At 37.1% G+C, this 20,292-nt stretch overlaps 1 protein-coding gene across 5 annotated transcripts in view; it reads right to left on the bottom strand.

The window, feature by feature from the left end:
- slc12a7b (solute carrier family 12 member 7b) overlaps nt 1–20,292 on the bottom strand; it is a 148,623-nt gene that overhangs the window by 110,516 nt on the left and 17,815 nt on the right. Inside the window, exon 1 of one of the 5 annotated variants that reach the window (XM_062021519.1) lies at nt 1,109–1,464. The exons of the other annotated variants lie outside the window; for them this stretch is intronic. Coding sequence (XP_061877503.1) covers nt 1,109–1,226 — 118 coding nt within the window. The 5' untranslated portion in view covers nt 1,227–1,464. Of the gene's footprint in view, nt 1–1,108; nt 1,465–20,292 lie in introns of those variants that run through there. 5 annotated transcript variants of the gene reach the window in all.

Raw genomic sequence — 20,292 nt, forward strand, 5'->3', positions numbered from 1 at the left:
AGAAGTGGGAACCCCGGAAGAGGACTCTCCTTTTGAGCGGTAACACACTGCCTCTCCTCCCCTCCCCTCTCCACTTTGTGTCTCTGCCTTCATCTCCTCGTCTGTTGCATGCCACAAACATTTGTTGACAGCCAAGTAAAGAGGATTTTCCTTTTTTTATTGTAGCAACATGGTTGTTAACGTTTTTGAGAGCATCTTTTGTGTGTGTGCGCGCAGTGACAGTTCAGTTGGCCGTTATGTGTGTATTTTTTTTTTCTGAAATAGGGACTTTTGTCAAGGCTAGAACCAATTATTCGTGTTTACATTGTTTCTTATGGATAACTCTGATTCACTATTCAAACTTTGATTTACGAACCATGTTCAAGAACCAAATAAGTTCGTAAATCAATGCTCCACTGTATATGAAATATCCAATGTTAATTAGCAACGTGCTAGCACGTTTTGAAATGTGAAGCCTTACTTTTGTGTGCTTTCTGTCAGATATGCTTGCTTTGTTGGCGTGAATATATACATATACATAAATTACTTAGAGGCAGTCCACCATGAATACGCTTGTTTGCCCGCCAGGTGGTTGAACCGGTGCCGAGTCTGCAACCGGACAGGACGTCACATGCAAAAAAAGGTAACAAAACATGGTACTGTTTAATTTTAAATGAATTGGTACCTGGTAGTACTGACGAAATTTGTTCGGTACCTATAAAAGTACTGAATTAATTACCCATTACTACTTGACATGAATCTCCTTTCAGCAGCATTGGAGATCCTGAGAAATTTTCAAATAAATAGATAATACTGTAGATAACACAGAGTGGAGTTCAAATGGCAGTAGGATAAAATATTTAGGCCACAAAAAGAGAATTGTAGTATGTGTAGAAGGAAACAAGATTGCAAAAACCCATCAAACAATCTCAGGAATACAGACAATGACATGAAAATAACTTATTGTGAGCTTGTCTTGTATAATGTAAGAAGACTGTTCATCGACTGTTTTTCCTTCTTAAATGCGCATTTAACATGGTTACAATGTCAGAGGGAAATCCAAAGCTAATAACAGTACAGTAAATGTAATCATCCCTCATCCAGTAGATGTAAAAATGTCTGCTCTCACCTTCAACGTCCACATCATCTTTTAGGTCATTGTCTTTAATGCCGTCTTCCTCTTCAATCGTCTCTTTTGCCTTTTGTGAACCGTCCTTTACCGGGACCACCGTAAAATTAGTAGGCATTTTTACACCATGTGCTTCTTCTCAATGACTCCCTGTTGCCACAGCCTTATTTCCTTCTCCGCCTCTCTTGCTCTCTTCGTCCGTCCAGATGTTTTCACTCTTACCTTTGCTCTCTCTTCTTAAATGTATGTTGTTTACTAATCACAAGGTTTTAGTGTACTTTAGCTTCCTGGGTTCATGTCAGGTCTTCCAAAGTTTCGTGTCTATCACTAGCAGACTGTTCGATGCCGTGCGACCCTCAACCCCACAATCCAAATAAGGAAGCGCAGGACTGACCCGCCCCTTTGGAGGGCAGTACCCACGCATGCACACACACTTACTGACACACACATTTTCAGAAAGCATGACATGCATTTATGCTTGCTAGCAGGAAAGCGTGGAAGTGTGGGCTTTATTCTGTGCCTGAGGGCAGCTGTCAGCCATGTCAGCTTTTGTTCAAAGAAAGAGGAAGTCCAGAGCTGGTTCACAGAGGGAGGACACAAACGCAGTAAAACATTCCCTCACTTCCTATGCAGTGTTATTTGATTCTACATGCAGTCAAGCAGTGGGCAGGGCATAGTTGGAGAGCTATAAAAAACAACCATTCATTTCCACCGTTATCACCCGTTCGAGTTCTGCATTGGAGAGGATGGAGAATGGAAGCAGAAAAAATGGAATTTGACAGTCCTAAAAATGTCATCCATCCACACATTTCCTATAGAGCTTATCTTCTTCAGGATCACAGGGAAGCTAAAGCCTATCCGAGGCAGTCTACACTTTGGACTGCTCGTCAATCAAATGCAAGGTGATGTTGGTCAACTGCAACACAACGGCACTCAATTAATCCCATCGCTGGAGCAAAACTGAATGTGAAAGTCTTCAAGTTTGAATAGTTGTGGCCCATCCCAATCAATCCCACAATTGTCAGCAATGTCAGCCTTTAGACACGCACTGAAGATATGGCCCAACCACAGATAATTACTGTATTTTCCCCACTATAGAGAGCACACGTATATAAGCTGCAACCACAACATTTTAGAATACTTTTTTTTTTCCATTATAAGTCACAGATACAGTATGTACCTTGTGAAATTAGTTATTTACACACAAATATTTTGTAAATGTTTATGAAACTAAATTAAATTATACCTTAAGTGTTTCCAAACGGTGTCTGTAACGCGGCAGTAAAATGGCTAATCAAACAAAATTGAAGTCATCGTCATGGACCCATTAGCTGCGGAAGCCAGCTCTCCAATCTGCTAAACAAACTCAATAACTCTACGGTGACGTTTAGGTGAATTTACTGAGGAATTTGTGAAACCGAAACAATACAAAAAGAATGCAATTGTTCGTTAATAATTGGGGATCTAACGATATCCAAATCTCACGGTACGATATTGTTATAGTATTAAGGCCACAGTACGATATTATTGTGGTAAAAATCCAAAGAAAATACTTAATATTATAGTGTGTAAAATGAAGTGGCAGGAATGTTTCGGATAAACACGCTTACTGTAATTGAAAACAAACAATGCTAAAATGTTCTAATCATAGTTATTACTACAAACAAGTATTTAATTCTATATTCCACTTCCTGCCTTCGCTCCACGCTCCCACATTGCGAACTCGCACTGCGCAGAAGATTCTGGGAAATATAGTTTATTTTTAAACCTGTTCAAAGTTTTTGTTTGATCGCGTCACGGCATGACTGAGAAGATTTTCAAACCATAGCATATTACGGCGGTAAAAAAACCGTTACATCCCTAATAACAATACCATCCGAGTCACTCGTAAACATATTAGCATATTGGCTAATACTAACGGTGCTAGCTTTGTTACATTACGATAGCGTGTACAAATATGCATGAAAACACTCCTACATACATCACACATGGGACAGTTTAGTACTGTATTTTCCGCACTATAAGGCGCACCTAAAAACCTCCAATTTTCTCAAAAGCGGACAGTGCGCCTTATAATCCTGTGCGCCTTATATATGGACCAATATTGAGCCACAACAGGTCTCGCAACTACGAGACCTTCTTCTACAAAGCGCTTCTTCTTATACAGGGGAAAATGAAGTCGGCGGCTGCTTACCATAGAAAAAGAAGCTCACGATGCATGCTGGGATATATGACTGCGTGAGGCGTGCCGTTTCATTTCCATTTGTGTGTTTATGTAAAGACCCCAAAATGGCTCCTATTAAGAGACACGCTTACGACGCAGAGTTTAAACTCAAGGCGATCAGTCACGCAGTAGAACACGGGAATAGAGCAGCAGCGGGCATGTTGGATGCCGTATTCGCCCAACTGTTTAATTCGGACACTGAAGAAGAAAAATTTGAGGGATTTGTGGATGAGGAATAACATACTAAAGTGAGCTTTACATGTTTATTTTGTGTGTTGTGTTGTGTGACATTAACGTTTGAGCAACGTTGAGTTATTGATATATTGTTATTGCTTTGCACGATTTTGAGTGTTACTATATTGTGATTTACGTTTGATTTACCGTAACAGTATCAGACTGTTTTTTACGTGTTTATTGAATCGAGGAAAAGTTACCCTCCACTATGTGATATAAATGTTGCACTACATGTTATACCTTGCTGTTGTTAAAAGATAAACGAAATACCACGTCACTGACTTTACCTCGGGGAAAATAATAAAACAGCTGTTTATTAATTTTGGGAGTGAACGGAGTTGTCAGAACGCTGGTTTGTAATCTATTAATACAGTTTGACTGACCTGACTGTTTTGTTGACATTCCCTTTAGCACAGCTCCATCTAATGGATGCATAACGTAACCCCAGTCTCTACTGTAGCGTCTAATATATGCGCCTTGTAACGCGGTGCGCCTTATAATGCGGTGCGCCTTATATATGAACAAAGTTTTAAAATAGGCCATTCATTGAAGGTGCGCCTTATAATCGTGGTGCCTTATAGTGCGGAAAATACGGTAAGTAAGAATTGTTTTAGTTATACAGGGACGAGCGGTAGAAAATGGATGGATGGATGGATGTAAAACTTAGAAACATTGTTAAAAACGCTATGGAGAACTAGAAGACAGAATGGCGCTTATACTTCCGATTCGAATCACTAAACGGAAGGGAATACTGTAGACGTTTACCCCACAGCACCTGCAGTGAGCAAACTCGCCCAAAAGATAGCGCCATAGCCCAAACAACAACAAAACTATTCAGTGTCTCTGCTTGTGTTTAATGAAAAGTATTTGTTGAACACAAAACATCATGGCAGTTGGCGAAAAAAATTCATAAATTAGGCACACCGTTTTATAAGTCGCAGGGTTCAAAGCGTAGGAATAAAATACCAGCTTATAGTCCAGAATTTACAGTACTTAAAAAGGATAGAAGCTAAAGTTTGACTATTTGTGGCCCAGTCAGCATTACATGAACTCATTGATTAATGTAATCTCTTACAAACAAGAGGCTCATATGTCAACAAGATAGACAAGAATGTGTGCAGTATGAACACGAGGCTGCAATGAGCACAACTCACATGGCCGCTGCTTACCGTACAGCTGCAGTCTGTAGTACAGCCTTCATCAGCTGACCGTCACACAATGTGTCAATTCCTTAGGGTGCACTAACAACTATCTCTGCTCTGATTTCTCACAAATTAACCAAACAGCACAGTGTGATGGGAAATGTGAGGCACTGGGGGCAACCTGTAAGTCTTAAATCAGATGTTTTCTCATTTGGTTACAATGCTCTATCAAGAACAAGCAAGCCCGTTTAGTTCCCTTGCATGGCGGCATACCCAAAGAAGTCAACAGAAAGGGATGGGGTTGGGTTACAGGATACAAGACGTAACAGGAAGCAGGTCTTGAAGATAAAGAAGTGATCTGAACTTAAAGGTATTCATTGTTTACATATTATTCCATACCAGTGCCATTTCAGTACTTTTGAAACAGTGCCAAAAATGTTGTGCAATTTAGAAAAGTAATTTAAATATTCCAATAATATATAAACACAATTAGAAGTAATTAATCAATTCCCTAATATGAAATAAAATCCACAACAAATAGTCATAATTATTTATCGCAGCAAATACAGAACACATGGAAAGTGTACTAATATTTCCAAGGTTTTACAGTAATTAAGTGTGTACATTATGCACAATTCCAGCAGTAACTCATAATGAATAGACAATTGTATTGGTGTTAGACTAGCGCTAAAACAGTGTTTGCCAGTTCATCCTGCAAGCAAGACCAGAGGGATGTTTGTGTAACCACCTGCTTGTCTTGTAATGCTGATGTTAAGTGCAATCTTGCAGAAAATCTAAGGAATATTTAGGTGCACAGTAAAACAACGGGTAACACCATGCAAATTACAAGGCAACATGCACAATTGTGATATATTCACAGTGCTGTAACTGGCATGTTTTAAATTAGAACCTCAAGAAATCGCAATACATCAAAGTCTAGGCAACAAATCTATTTTTAGGAGTGTAGTGTCGTAATTGAGTACTGGGTACTTCAGACAGTCAACAGGGTGTGTAATTAAAAAAACATTTTAGGAATATTAACTTGCCAACATTAATTGTCTATGTACCCCCACGTTTTAGCATATGAATTTAAAGAATACATCTGTCTGACAAATTGATAAAACTAGTCATTCATTTGGTTCATCAGGACAACAGTGCTTATAGTCATTGCTTAAAAGGTCCTGATTGTAACATGTTACATTCTTGATATTTAGGGATATTTGGTTGGTTCAATTTCACAGCATTGTAAAACAAAATATACCGGTACTCCGGATTTCGATGAATTGATTGGGTAATCATTAAGAATTGTTTTCAATGGTGTGAAACTGAAATTGATTGTGTCTTAAAACAACAAAGACAATATGACATACTTGGCTGCAGCAAGCAGAGGCCCTGTTGATTTATATAGGATAGGATACACTTTATTCATCCCACAACGGGAAAATGATGTGGTTGCAGTGCATATACTAAAAGGTCCACAAAAACAAAATCAACCAGTTTACAATCTAAGGAAGAACAAGATGATCAAAATCACGATTAACTGAACCTTTTACCTAAATTTTTGGTTAATGCACATTGCACGATTATTCTACTCTCAACTACTACTCTACTTTTTGGTCAACTTCATTCTTATTGTAGCCAAATTGTGTCCTAACAACTTACAAGTTGCTCACGTTGTGGTGTCAGCTCAGTGTTTCAGTTTTTCTCCATGACGCTTTTATGTCATGGACTGGATGAGACATTGTTACTTGGCTGCTAATTATTCTCATAATGGGTTGTTGGCAGCCTTCATGCTTTACAACACCTGTACCTACACACAATCAGTACTTTATTTTGGGGATTGTGTATTAGTAGAGAGAATAGAGAGCAGGGACTGGCATCTAACCAGCACAGAACAATCATATCTGTAAACATGTTATTGATTCATTAAGCTTTAACCAACTCAAATGTATATACTATCATACAGCTGAGATATTTCTTTGTCATGAAGTGCTGAGGCTAAGAAAAATTAAGACACTAGTTGCACAACAAAAACTAGCAGGCCATTGGGAATGTCAGCTCCATGCTAGCCTGTACAGGATAACAATACTGTGTATTACAATATAATATAGCTTATAAAGTATTCCAGGACTACCTTCTTGAAGGCAATGCTTTCTATTGGTAACAGACAGTGCCCTCTGGAGGACAGTAGCGGAAATGACAGCATTTCCTAAAAATAGTGTCGTTAGTAGCACTTAATTATAATTTTATTTCAGTTCTGTAAACTCTTAAACCAATCCAGCACAGACATCAATCTGTTTGCAACACATTAAGGATGGTATAGTTACTGCTTAATGCTTAACAAAACTGGTGGACTGGGAGCAGTGTTGTTTCTACCAAAGAACACATACTGCTAATACACATCCCCTGCATAATAAAAATACATTTATTAAAACAAGATTTTTATCAACTGTATGAATAAAAAAATATCGTGAGTATTACGTAACACTAAATAAAGAATAAACCACATGGCGTCAATATCTAATTTGCATAATTTACCATGGACGCAAAAGTCCCTCTATATTGAGTTTATGAACCCTCCAAATGTCACCACGACTTACTAATAATATTCTGATCTTGTGCACCCCCTAGTGGTTGCTCTCCTAAACAGCTGCATAAAGTGTTCTTGTCATGAGGAGTGACTGAGTCAAGTTACAAAGCAGTACAGTCTTAACTGGATTCTAGTTTTCGTCTTTACTGTGTCTCAGAACATGCAGTTCACATAGCAGACCTAGAATCTAACTAAAAACAGCACGATTAAATGCACACAGCATCAAAATTGCATCATCCAACAATTACAATTATTTACAGAAACCACTTGGACAAATTAAGGTAAACCATTTATAATAAAGTGCCAAAAAGTAAACTTCTTGAGTATGATTAAATTATGCCGATTACAAATACTCTCAGGTCATTCACGATTTTTCCCCTAATATTTAAAGCAGCCATTGAAGACAAATTACAGAGATGATTCAAAACAAGGTTTTCTTTTATTTGATTAAACTAGTAGTTTGAAATTACACTTACTCTTACGCTTAGCAAAATTCTAATTTGAATAATTTTACTTTTTATGTAATAATTTTCAAAGAACTAAATTAAGAGCTAAGCAATACGTCTGTTATAAATAAGTTACTTTCTGTTAACAAAAATGTAGCATTGTACACTGCATGCAAATAAACAATCTCCAACATTGAGATCTATAAAGTGCAAACTAGTAAATGGTAAATGGGTTGTACTTGTATAGCGCTTTTCTACCTTTTTAAGGAACTCAAAGCGCTTTGACACTATTTCCACATTCACACACACATTCACACACTGATGGCGGGAGCTGCCATGCAAGGCGCTAACCAGGACCCATCAGGAGCAAGGGTGAAGTGTCTTGCTCAAGGACACAACGGACGTGACTAGGATGGTAGAAGGTGGGTATTGAACCAGTAACCCTGAGATTGCTGGCACGGCCACTCTCCCAACTTCGCCACGTGTTGTCCCAATGCAAATATTTTGGTACCAGTACTGGTACCAAAATGTATTTTGATACTTTTTGGTACTTTTTGATACTTTTTTAAATAAAATAAAAGGGGACCACATAAAATTGCATTATTGGCTTTATTTGAACAAAAAATCTTAGGGTACATTAAACATATGTTTCTTATTGCAAGTTTGTCCTTAAATAAAATAGTGAACATACAAGACAACTTGTCTTTTAGTAGTAAGTAAGCAAACAGAGGCTCCTAATTTAGCTGCTGACATATGCAGTATCATATTGTGTCATTTTCCATTCTATTATTTTGTCAACATTATTAAGGACAATTGGTAGAAAATTGATTATTAATCTACTTGTTAATTTACCGTTAATATGTGCTTATTTTGGCTTTCAACATGTTCTATCTACACTTCTGTTAAAATATAATAATCACTTATTCTTCTGTTGTTTGATACTTTACATTCGTTTTGGATGACACCACAAATTTGGGTGTCAATCCAATACCAAGACGTTACAGGATCATACATTGGTCATATTCAAAGTCCTCATAAGTCCATGGACATATTTCCTGAGTTTATAAACATAATATATTTAAAAAAAACGAAAGAAGATTTTGTGATGCTAAAAAATATCGATGTAATCATAGTAGTATCGACTAGATACGCTCTTGTACTTGGTATCATTACAGTGGATGTTAGGTGTAGATTCACCCATGGCTATTGTTTACATTCAGGTACGGCGTCATTAGCGGTGACACCTGTGAGCTACGGTGTGTAGTAAAGCATGTTTAGCCATTCCTCGTCCTGCAGGGATGATACTTGTAAGAAACATACTTTATTTGTCGCCATGGAGGCAAGGATTAGTGATTTAGACTGCGGATAGACTTTAGCCGCTAGCCATGTCATAAAACACCTCTTCCTGAGGGCGTTTCAGTGTTTTAGCTTCACTTTTTAGAGGCGGTATAGTACCGAATATGATTCATTAATATTGCGGTACTATATTAGTACCGGTATACCGTACAACCCTAGTGCAAACTTTAAAAAACGTATGTCTTGAATAACATACTTCTGTAAATAAAAATGTAGTATTATACACTGAATGCAAATAAATATTCAAGTAACACATTGAGCACTATAGTTTGTTTTAGTAATTGGATAAACACAAGCTTTTTTTATTATTCACACATCTTGGCGATGCATAGAGCGACTACTTCAGTGATCGCTCTGTGCATTGTGCTGCTTTCTCATCATACATGGTATCAACATGCATACCTGGTGTAAATGACAGTAAGCTGATTTTTAGCACGTCTTGTTCGCCTGGTAAAAATTTTTATTTCCTGCACTCAACTGGAGGCTTTGGTTTTAAGATGCAGGAATAAGTTTGATGTTCAGCTGCTTTTTTTTAAACAAATGTTGCACCTTACAGTCAGTTGCTACATGTATTTTGCCGCAAAACCAAAGTGCTGACAACACTTTTCTTTTCTTTGGAACAAACGTTAGCTTTTGTTAGTGTTAGCTGAACCATGCTTTGCCAGGTGTGCCGCTAAAGAAGTAAGGGGACGGCGCAAACCAAGGCTGCAACTGAGGGGCAAAAAGTATGCCACAGCAAAAGGGAAAGAAAAAAAAAACTATATTTTATTTGTTAAATTGTCTGCAAAAAAAACCCCACAATATATCGATAAAATCCAGATATCGCCCAGGTCTACCACAAGGATTGTAAAAGTATTATTGTCACATAATTTTCCAAGGGTATTATTATCATCAAGTTATAGCTCTGTACTAAAGATCAAAATAAGCCCTCAGTATGGAATGATGGGAATGGTGGAAGTTCAAAGTCAGGTGAAGTTAATGACATAAGAGCTCAACAAGTAAATTATATGCTCATGACAGGAGGCAATATTTGGTCTTAAGGTGTTAACGTAAATCCACAAATTAGTACAACTCAGCATTCTTGTGTTAACACACTCGCCTGCCAGTCATTCCTGACACTTTGTATTCAACACAAAAATACACAATTTAATTCAACAAAAGACTAAATAGTTGAGAGGAAGATACATTTTTGACTATTTTTAGCACGTAAGCAGCATACAGATTTACAATGTTTTATGATGTCAAAGAATCGCCTCACAGTTGTTCATAATAACAGCTTATTTTTTTAAATTCCTTTATACTCATCAGGGGAAAATACCGTAAGGGGATTACAACTGTTCATTTTTGTCAGTTTTCTTTTTGCCCAGCATGGGGCAATGATGGCCTATCAAGTACTGTATCATCTGCAGTCTTGCCTTTTGATTGTTTATTCCTCCATGTCTGAATACAACAGTGTACAGCTCCACTAATGGACATTGGAGTGTTACTTTCAATACAGCTTCACTAATGGACATTGGAGTGTTACTTTCAAAGGTAAAAGTAAAGTATTGCTAGAAACATAATTTTATATGGGACTTTATTGTATTATATGTATAGTAGATGTTCCAAAAAGAAAAAAGCATAAAACACCACCAGAATTAGAGATATTACAAGTCAAAGTGATGATGCTTAGTGTTACGCTCATGACTTGGTGTAACTAAACATTACCCTATAAGATGAAGGCAATTGCATTTTATTGATATTTGAAATGTATTCAATGTTTCTAAATGAATATTTAAATATACTAAATGTAAAAAATGGAATAAATATTCAAAATAAGATCATTAAATTAAATCTAGTTTGGTTACGCCATTATGAGCGCAACACAAGGTTGTAAAAGTTTCAACTAGAATTCTAAATAAGATGTCAAAAGCAAACTGAAATCAAATACACACAGCTTAAAGATTGATCAATACCTATTTAAATTTAGTAATATATAAATATGATGATTTATCAAAATATAAAAGAAATATACCTGAACAGAACGCTCATGATGGTTACACCAAAAAGTAACGCTATGAATCGCTTTTTTCCAAGTTTTTGGGGCATTTTTATGCTATTTTCCGGCATCTCCTTTTTATTATCGTTGATTTTAAATGGTCAAACTAATGCATATTATATATGCATGCCCTAGTAAACAAAAAAAAAGTCATATTTATTTTGATTGTTACATTTTGAAGTACATTTGTGCAGGTGGGTGCGAATGTACCCATTACCAGAGCTGTACACAACAGAAATAAACACAACACAAAATAATGGAAACCTGTTTAAAGAATACCACAAATGAGTGTTGTGGGTGAGATAGTTTGCTGTACAGAAAATGTGACAACATGTATTGTTGCAGGTTCTTATTAAGTTGCCATTATTTCAACTCCACTTTATTCAGACGCTGTTCAAAAACAGAAGCAGACTCAAGGATTTTGTTGGCTCTGATTCTTATTAGGCAGACGACTCACAAGACAAGATGGAATGGAAATGAACTAAGCTTGAGTTTCACCTCTGGCGTTTCACCATTTCAGCCTGACTTGAGAACAGAGTGTTGTGTTGGGGGGGTTTGGGCAACTTACCCTCCTCAGCGTTTTCACTAAGACACCAGCAGAACACGATACGTCTCTCTACACATTTCTGACATCTGATACCCACTGAGGGCATAGCCTAGTAACGCTTACCGGCCTGTTTGCTTTACAATTGTTAGTTTCTACATGAGCCGACACAACAACTCATCCCACTATTACGCTTGCAGCTATTATGGGATGTACTCTAGATCCAGTCCTCTTAGTACATTCCAGCTTGATGGTGCTATAATAAGATATTCCATCCGCAAGTATTACGTGAGAGTGATTGTTAACACATTTTTTGCATGGATCAGCAACATTTATTAATTTCTCAACACATTATGTCAAACAATCACTCTGTATTATTAACTCCCATTTTATAAGCACATATTCAGCCATGTCTTTAATATTTACAGGATTTAGAATAATAATGGTTAAGCACACCAGCAGCAGATATTTCTACAAGTTGCTCTTCTTCGGACAGTATCAAAGATGAAATAAACATGCTATCTGGGAGTTGTGAGGCCACACAACAGCAGAAGCAGATAAAGTGGATGCCAGGGCCCAGTTGGTGCTCCATGAGCTGACTGACAGGTCCAAATAAAGCAGAGGTCAGCATATGATATCCAAGGTGCATGCCTTTATAAAAGGGGATTTGCATGCACACACGCAGACATAATGTGCAGTTAAGACTTCATTTAAGACGCAGCTTTAATTGCGTTTCGTGATCACATCACATAACCATGCTTCTATACTAAGAGCTTAATGTCTTCTGGATTTACCATTTTCCCCAGAGGACCCCGATAACGTAATGTCTCCATATCTCTTAGGGGTGCGGTACATTCAGTACACTTTACGCCCATCTGGGGCATGACAGATGGAATAATTGTCAACGATGCAGAATTACCAATACACAGAGTGATTACAAACATAGGGTCCTATTCTCCCATGTGCTTAAGTGAAAAAAGCTGTGCAACTGCACAGATTTTGGCCGTGCAGCATTCTCCCAGTCAACTTAAGTCTGTCACAATCAAAGATGTGCTCTTTGGGTGGAAAAACACCTAAAAGTGGGTGTTCTCTGTCAAATCTGGCCTTTCACGTATTCTCCCATCGACTTAAGTATTTTTGTTCTTACGCGCCTCTGAGGCTGGAATAAGTCTAGTGCCCCTGGAAGGTGAAACATTATATTGCACTTGAAGTTTGGACCAGACATAAAAAAGCGATTAAAGAAACTTCAGAGAAGAGGGTGAAAGGACCTTAATGTCACTGTGTATTAACTATCAAAAATCAAAATTCAAATCTTTGTCTCGTGGGTTTGACCACAGCGGAAGGGGACATACTGTATCTCGACCATGTTTGAACATACTTGTACAAATAGAAGTTCAATGCAACTGGACTGGACTGTGATCATTGAACTATGTGACTATTTAATATAAAATACATATAATGTAGAGTCTATCAATTGATTCCATTGATTTTTTGACAGTTAATATCAAACTGTCTTGCTCCCCCTCGCAAGCACAAATCCACAGACGCGCATGCTGTTGTAGCATGCATACACACACTACATTACCATGACAGCATGTTCATGTGACTAACACTGCCTGGGTTGGTACAACCTTTTCAAATTCAAAGTGTTGTATTTTTCATTTATTTCAATGACATTCACAAGTGTTAGTAAAACTTAATGTTCTATAATTATCACACTACAAGAATAAAAAGGTGTCACTGTAAAGTCAACATCATTAGTAATGAGCCAGCCTTTATAAAAAATGTAGCCTAACTTACAAAAGTAAGGAGAGAAAGGTATTTCAAAGTTAATTCATCTTGGTCAAGCCTGTGAAAACTACCCTTCTTTTGGCATTACTACCAACAATAACGTCTAACTCAGGGGTCCCCAAACTACGGATCCACCCCACCAGCGTCCAAAATCCGGCCCGTAGGAAGTTCCAAGTTAAAACAATAAATAAATACAATTTATTAGAAATGTTTTTAATTTGTATTATTATTTTGTTTTTAAATCTGTCCTTTCTAATCCATTTTCTACCGCTTTTTACACTCTGTATCTCCTAGCCGCTCAGGCAAATAATGTCTAAAAATGCGGAATATACACACACACACACACACACACACACATATATATATATATATACACACACATATACATATATATACATATATACACACACACATATACATACATACATACATACATACATACATACATACATACATACATACATACATACATACATATATATATATACACACACACACACACACACACACACACACACACACACACACACACACACACACACACACACACACACACACACACATATATATATATATACATACATACATACACATAATCGATTAATCTGTCGATTATTACTTCGATTAATCGATTAATAAATCGGCTAAAAGAGACAAACTACATTTCTGTCCTTTCCAGTATTTTATTGAGAAAAAAAACAGCATACTGGCACCATACTTATTTTGATTATTGTTTCTCAGCTGTTTGTAAATGTTGCAGTTTATAAATAAAGGTTTATAAAAAAAATAAAAAAATAAAATATATAAAAAAGTAGCCTCTGCGCATGCGCATAGCATAGATCCAACGAATCGATGACTAAATTAATCGCCAACTATTTTTATAATCGATTTAATCGATTAGTTGTTGCAGCCCTTATATATATATATATATATATATATATATATATATATATATATATATATATATATATATATATATATATATATATATATATATATATATATATATATATATATATATATATATATATATATATCACACACACATACATACATATCAGTGTTTCCCCCACAAAATGTGTTAGTTAAGGTGGTGGGAGAGGGCGTTGCCCGGGATAGGCTGCAGTACGGGGAAGGGGGTGGGTGGGTGGAAGAACAGTGTAACTCGGCCTGTCGCCATCACGTCTCCACCTCATCGCTGCCACCACAGCCTGGGGGAGGGCAATAGACTACAGACTCTGATTACATTGAACACATTGTTTATTAAAAAATAACCAAATAATATCTTATAATAAATAAAAATATTACAGAAATAAAGAAGCCTACAATTTTTGGTTGTGTTTTCCGCTCCATTTGCAGAATGGCGATATACGATATATATCTCGATATTTTTTCCTTAAAGTATAAATAACACACAAAACAGTCCTAGTTACCTGAGATACTAAGTATGTCATTATTAGAAAGTCAATATTTTGACTTAGTAATTTGATGTTAGTTTGTCTAAATTGTCAGACGATCGCTTCTCTGATGTCTCCATCATGTCCAGAAGTCTCTTCTTTATCTGGACGTCTTCTTCTACTGCATTCAGCAACTTTGTCTCGATTGGAAGTTTTAATTTTAGTCTGTCGTGCTTGTGGCTGTTGAGTTTTGCCTAGTGAAAAAAAAAAACATTTTTATAAGGATTTTTACAAAATTACTTTCAATAATCATGAATACATTATTTGGGATAAACCCACTTTAGCACAGGTGTAAGAGAGTGACATGTTATTTACAACATGTCAAATGGCCCTCAACAACGTCGGGAAACAATGTGTGTCAATAGAGCATTTCGAGGTATTTTAAATTTGACAGAAAAAAAAAACATTTAATGCAACTGCAGTTTTACTTAACTCAATATTATTTATTACAAGACACTACTCAAAGCATTTTTAATACAACCCTATTTAAACACACCTAAAACAGCTGAACTTTAATATATGCTTGCCATCTTGACTTCTGATTCCAAAGCAAGTATTTTTGTCACACTGTTTTCAAACAATGATAACATTAAAACAAATGGGCAAAATATGATTCCACATTGTGGAAAGTGGCCATCTGAGAGCATTTGTAATTGCAGTGCAGTTCATATAAAAAGGTTTTGATGCCCCAGTTTTACAACATCTATCTGCCTTTTAACAATATTACTTCCTAGCAATGAAGTTAGCGCCCACATACCTGAAGTAGAGCTCTTCTCTCTTTCACCACAGAAGATTGTGGATTGCTCCTATTGGAATCTTGCTGCTCTTGTACATCATTTGGCATATCTTTGTCTGTGACCAGGCTGTCAAGGGTGAATGGAGAATCTGAACTCCTGTGAGAGCTTGTGTCAATATCTGATGTTTCTATTCCAAATTGAATGGATGTAGTTGATGGAGAACCGCCCGAGATCTGCTCGCATAGTTCGAAGTACAGCAAAACAACTCTACCGTAACCACTTCTTCTACCTGCGTCGACTGCTTGTCTGTACTTTCCACGAATCGTTATCAATTTAGTGCCGATAGTTGTTTTTGTCATGTCCTGTTTCCGATGAGGAAATTCCTCAGATGTCCCTCCAAGTCCGTATCATTCCAAAATAGGGTAAGAATGTCACCAGACTTGGACTGGCAAGTTTCCCAGTCAACACTTTGTTGAGTTTTGTTAACTTTAAACTCCAAAACGATGCTTAAAAGTAGCTCTACTTCTCTGTCAGTCCACATAGATAATTACTTCTTGCCGTGACCCGTCATTTTTGCTATATGCCGCCTCCGGAAATGACGCTTTGGATGTTTCTGATTGGCTAAAATGGTCTTAAGTCCTAGGCTACAGCACCCCCAGTATTTTGGCATGCGTATGACACTCAGTGTATGCGTTTGCTTAGTTTTTTAAATGCGCACGTGTGGCTGGAGATCTTAAGACGTTAGGCGGTGGCTCTTTGTTGTTAAGGCGGCCGCCTTAACAACAAAACGCTGCGGGAAATCCTGCATATACATATGTGTGTGTGTATATATATATATATATATATATATATATATATATATATATATATATACACACAGTGTTCCCCATAAACTGCCAAGATACCTGTGTGGTGGGGGCGTGGCTATGGGCGTGGCTATGGGCGTGGTCACCATGGCATCAGAGTAGTTTGCATAATTTATTACAATGATTAGATTTTCTCTAAAAAGGCTCAAAAATGTATAGTTACTAATTAATAATAACAGTTTTGTTTTAAACGTCCATCCATCCATTTTACAATATAATTACAACACTTTATGTACATATTTATATACAGATTTGAACAATAAGTTATTCACTGAAATATATTTATTAATTGTGGTTCTTACAAAAAATATATCTTATAAAATATAAAAGCTAAAATGCCTCAAAGCTCTGCCCCTTTAATTAGTGCATACTAAATCATTTAACTTTAGCCTACTACTACAACCATATTATTTACCAGCAACATAAAGTGAAACAGAGGCAGAGGTGTCTTGCCACAGTCAGTAACAAATAAACAGAAAACAGTAGTGGTGGTAGATAGACACAGAGCTTCATCAAACATCTGATCCACTGAACAAAGAGCTCCAAAAATCTTGAACTTTAGACTGCCATCAGTTTTACTCCCTACACTAAACCATGTGTTTCCTACTGCCTGCAGACTTTGCACCCTTTGTTATATACACATGTTGTGTTTCTAATATAAATACATTTAATAAAGTCAAATACAAATAAGGCAACAAGAGAAGTAGCCTACACTTCTCTTTTGTAAAGTAAGTATGAACAGCCGATATGGGCATCTACATCAACTATATGATTTGCCTGAGAAGCTGGAGAGGACAAAAAAAAAAAAGTGGTTTTTTATTTGTTTTTTTTTTTAAATTTGTGGCGGACGTAATTCTTTCGTGGCGTGCCGCCACAAAAAAATGAACGTGTGGGAAACCCTGATATATATATATATATATATATATATATATATATATATATATATATATATATATATATATATATATATATATAGACCTTAATGAGATTGTAAATTATTGTTTGTCTATATGTGTGCCTATATGTGTCCATGCTAATTTTGGTTAGCCTGTCAATGAGCTTGTCTATTGAACATTAGCATTAAGCTAGGGGCATTAGAGCTCAACCTTTATCCTGCATAATTGAATTGCTTTTTTCAGTTCATTCCAAACTAAATTATTGATTTAACGTGATTCCTACATCTATGTGCACTTAATGTGTATGCATAATGTGCTTTTCCTTAGTTTTAGTTTTACAATGATTCCATTGTGGAAAATATCAACAATACACCTTACAAATTCGGCAAACTAACTTGCAACAATCAAGGAGGGCAGGCGTGTAGTCTGTGTTACCTTTTACAATAAGCAGCAACAATTGAAATTGCATTGAACAAAGAGAGCACTGCTGTCTACCAAGTCAAATTCTCTGTGTGTTAAACATACTTTGCCAATAAAGCAGATTCCGATTAAGAAACAATACATTTACATTTTTTATCAGATTAATCACATTCTAAACCTGTGATTAATCATGATTAAATATTATTTGCTTGCACAAATAAAATTTGTTGAAGAAAATACCCCAATACTTAGATACAAATGCAATTTGGTAGCAGTGTTAATTGTGTTGACTAAAATTGTTTGTCTTTTTTATGGTCAACGACCTTTTTTCCCTTCACAAATTTAGGACGATAACAAATGAAAAGAAAAGCATGTTGACTAAAACAATGACGAAATTATTTGACAATGTAGTCAACGAATAAAAACGACACGCAAAGATTGACAGAGACGATATCCAATCATATTCAATTTCATCTGCAGGTGGGTGGGAGAAAATAGCCGATCACAGTTGCATGTGGGAGAGTGGCGGGTGGAAAAGCACAAAAGGTATTCAATCAGAAGTAGCGTCTTTAAAATGGGCATTGTTTTGATTTTTCACCCGGAAAACAAGACTCAATACAAGACGTCAATATAATATGTCTCCTACACAGGGAAGAAAGAGAATAGACAACAAAACAACTTGTAAACCCCCATGGAGCCATTTTATCCGATAAAAAAATATGGTTACTATTAAAGACGAGCATGAGCAAGTTCGCTTACATCATGTCCACATGTTCGAAAAATACTTACTTAAAAACACACTACTTTTGCAGTAAACCAGGATGCCGCGATTTTACCCGCCAATATAATAAGCAAGATACCTGAACAGTGCACTTGAATGATGTTCTCGCCACACTGTTCTCTTACTTATGCACTCCAAAATTGCCAACAATTCATGTATACATATTCGCAGTTCTCAATACATTCTTAATATTAGGGTTTGAGCGTCAAATAAATGTTTATGTTTCATTTCCATTATTTCCTGTTTAATAAATACTATTAGTTTAATGATAATTTAAGTGCATGCACTGCGCATAGTTTAATTTTACCCTGCCACGCAACTTGCTCTACCCAGCTCGTTCACTTAATAAAATGGCAGATGATCTGCTCGACAATTTTCATAATACACTCTTTTGAATTCATGTTCGGAAGTTAACAAAAAAAAATTATGAGGCTTTAAAGGCCTACTGAAATGAATTTTTTTTATTTAAACGGGGATAGCAGATCCATTCTATGTGTCATACTTGATCATTTAGCGATATTGCCATATTTTTGCTGAAAGGATTTAGTAGAGAACATCGACGGTAAAGTTTGCAACTTTTGGTCGCTGATAAAAAAGCCTTGCCTGTACCGGAGTAGCGTGACATCAAAGGTTGAAAGGCTCCTCACATTTCCCCATTGTTTTCAATGCAGCGAAAGCGATTCGGACCGAGAAAGCGACGATTACCCCATTAATTTGAGCCAGGATGAAAGATTTGTGGATGAGGAACGTGAGAGTGAAGGACTAGAGTGCAGTGCAGGACGCATCTTTTTTCGCTCTGACCGTAACTTAGGTACAAGCTGGCTCATTGGATTCCACACTCTCTCCTTTTTCTATTGTGGATCACGGATTTGTATTTTAAACCAACTCGGATACTATATATTCTTGAAAATGAGAGTCGAGAACGCGAAATGGACATTATAAATGATAAATGATAAACGGGTTATACTTGTATAGCGCTTTTCTACCTTCAAGGTACTCAAAGCGCTTTGACAGTATTTCCACATTCACCCATTCACACACACATTCCCGCCATCATACTGATGGCGGGAGCTGCCATGCAAGGCGCAAACCAGCACCCATCAGGAGCAAGGGTGAAGTGTCTTGCCCAAGGACACAACGGATGTGACTAGGATGGTAGAAGGTGGGGATTGAACCCCAGTATCCAGCAACCCTCCGATTGCTGGCACGGCCACTCTACCAACTTCGCCACGCCGTCCCCACATTCACAGTGACTTTTATCTCCACGACAATAAATAGGCGAAGCTACGGAGCTAACGTGATAGCATCGTGCTTAAATGCAGATAGAAACAAAAGAAATAAACCCCTGACTGGAAGGATAGACAGAAAATCAACAATACTATTAAACCATGGACCTGTAAATACACGGTTAATGCTTTCCAGCTTGGCGAAGCTTAACAATGCTGTTGCTAAGGACGCCATTGAAGCTAACTTAGCAACGGGACCTCACAGAGCTATGATAAAAACATTAGCGCTCCACCTACGCCAGCCAGCCCTCATCTGCTCATCAACACCCGTGCTCACCTGCGTTCCAGCGATCGACGGAAGGACAAAGGACTTCACCCGATCATCCGTGCGGTCTGCGGCTAGCGTCGGATAGCGCATCTGCTATCCAAGTCAAAG

This window comes from Entelurus aequoreus, linkage group LG15, assembly GCF_033978785.1.
Source record: "Entelurus aequoreus isolate RoL-2023_Sb linkage group LG15, RoL_Eaeq_v1.1, whole genome shotgun sequence".
Taxonomy (NCBI): Eukaryota; Metazoa; Chordata; class Actinopteri; order Syngnathiformes; family Syngnathidae; genus Entelurus; species Entelurus aequoreus.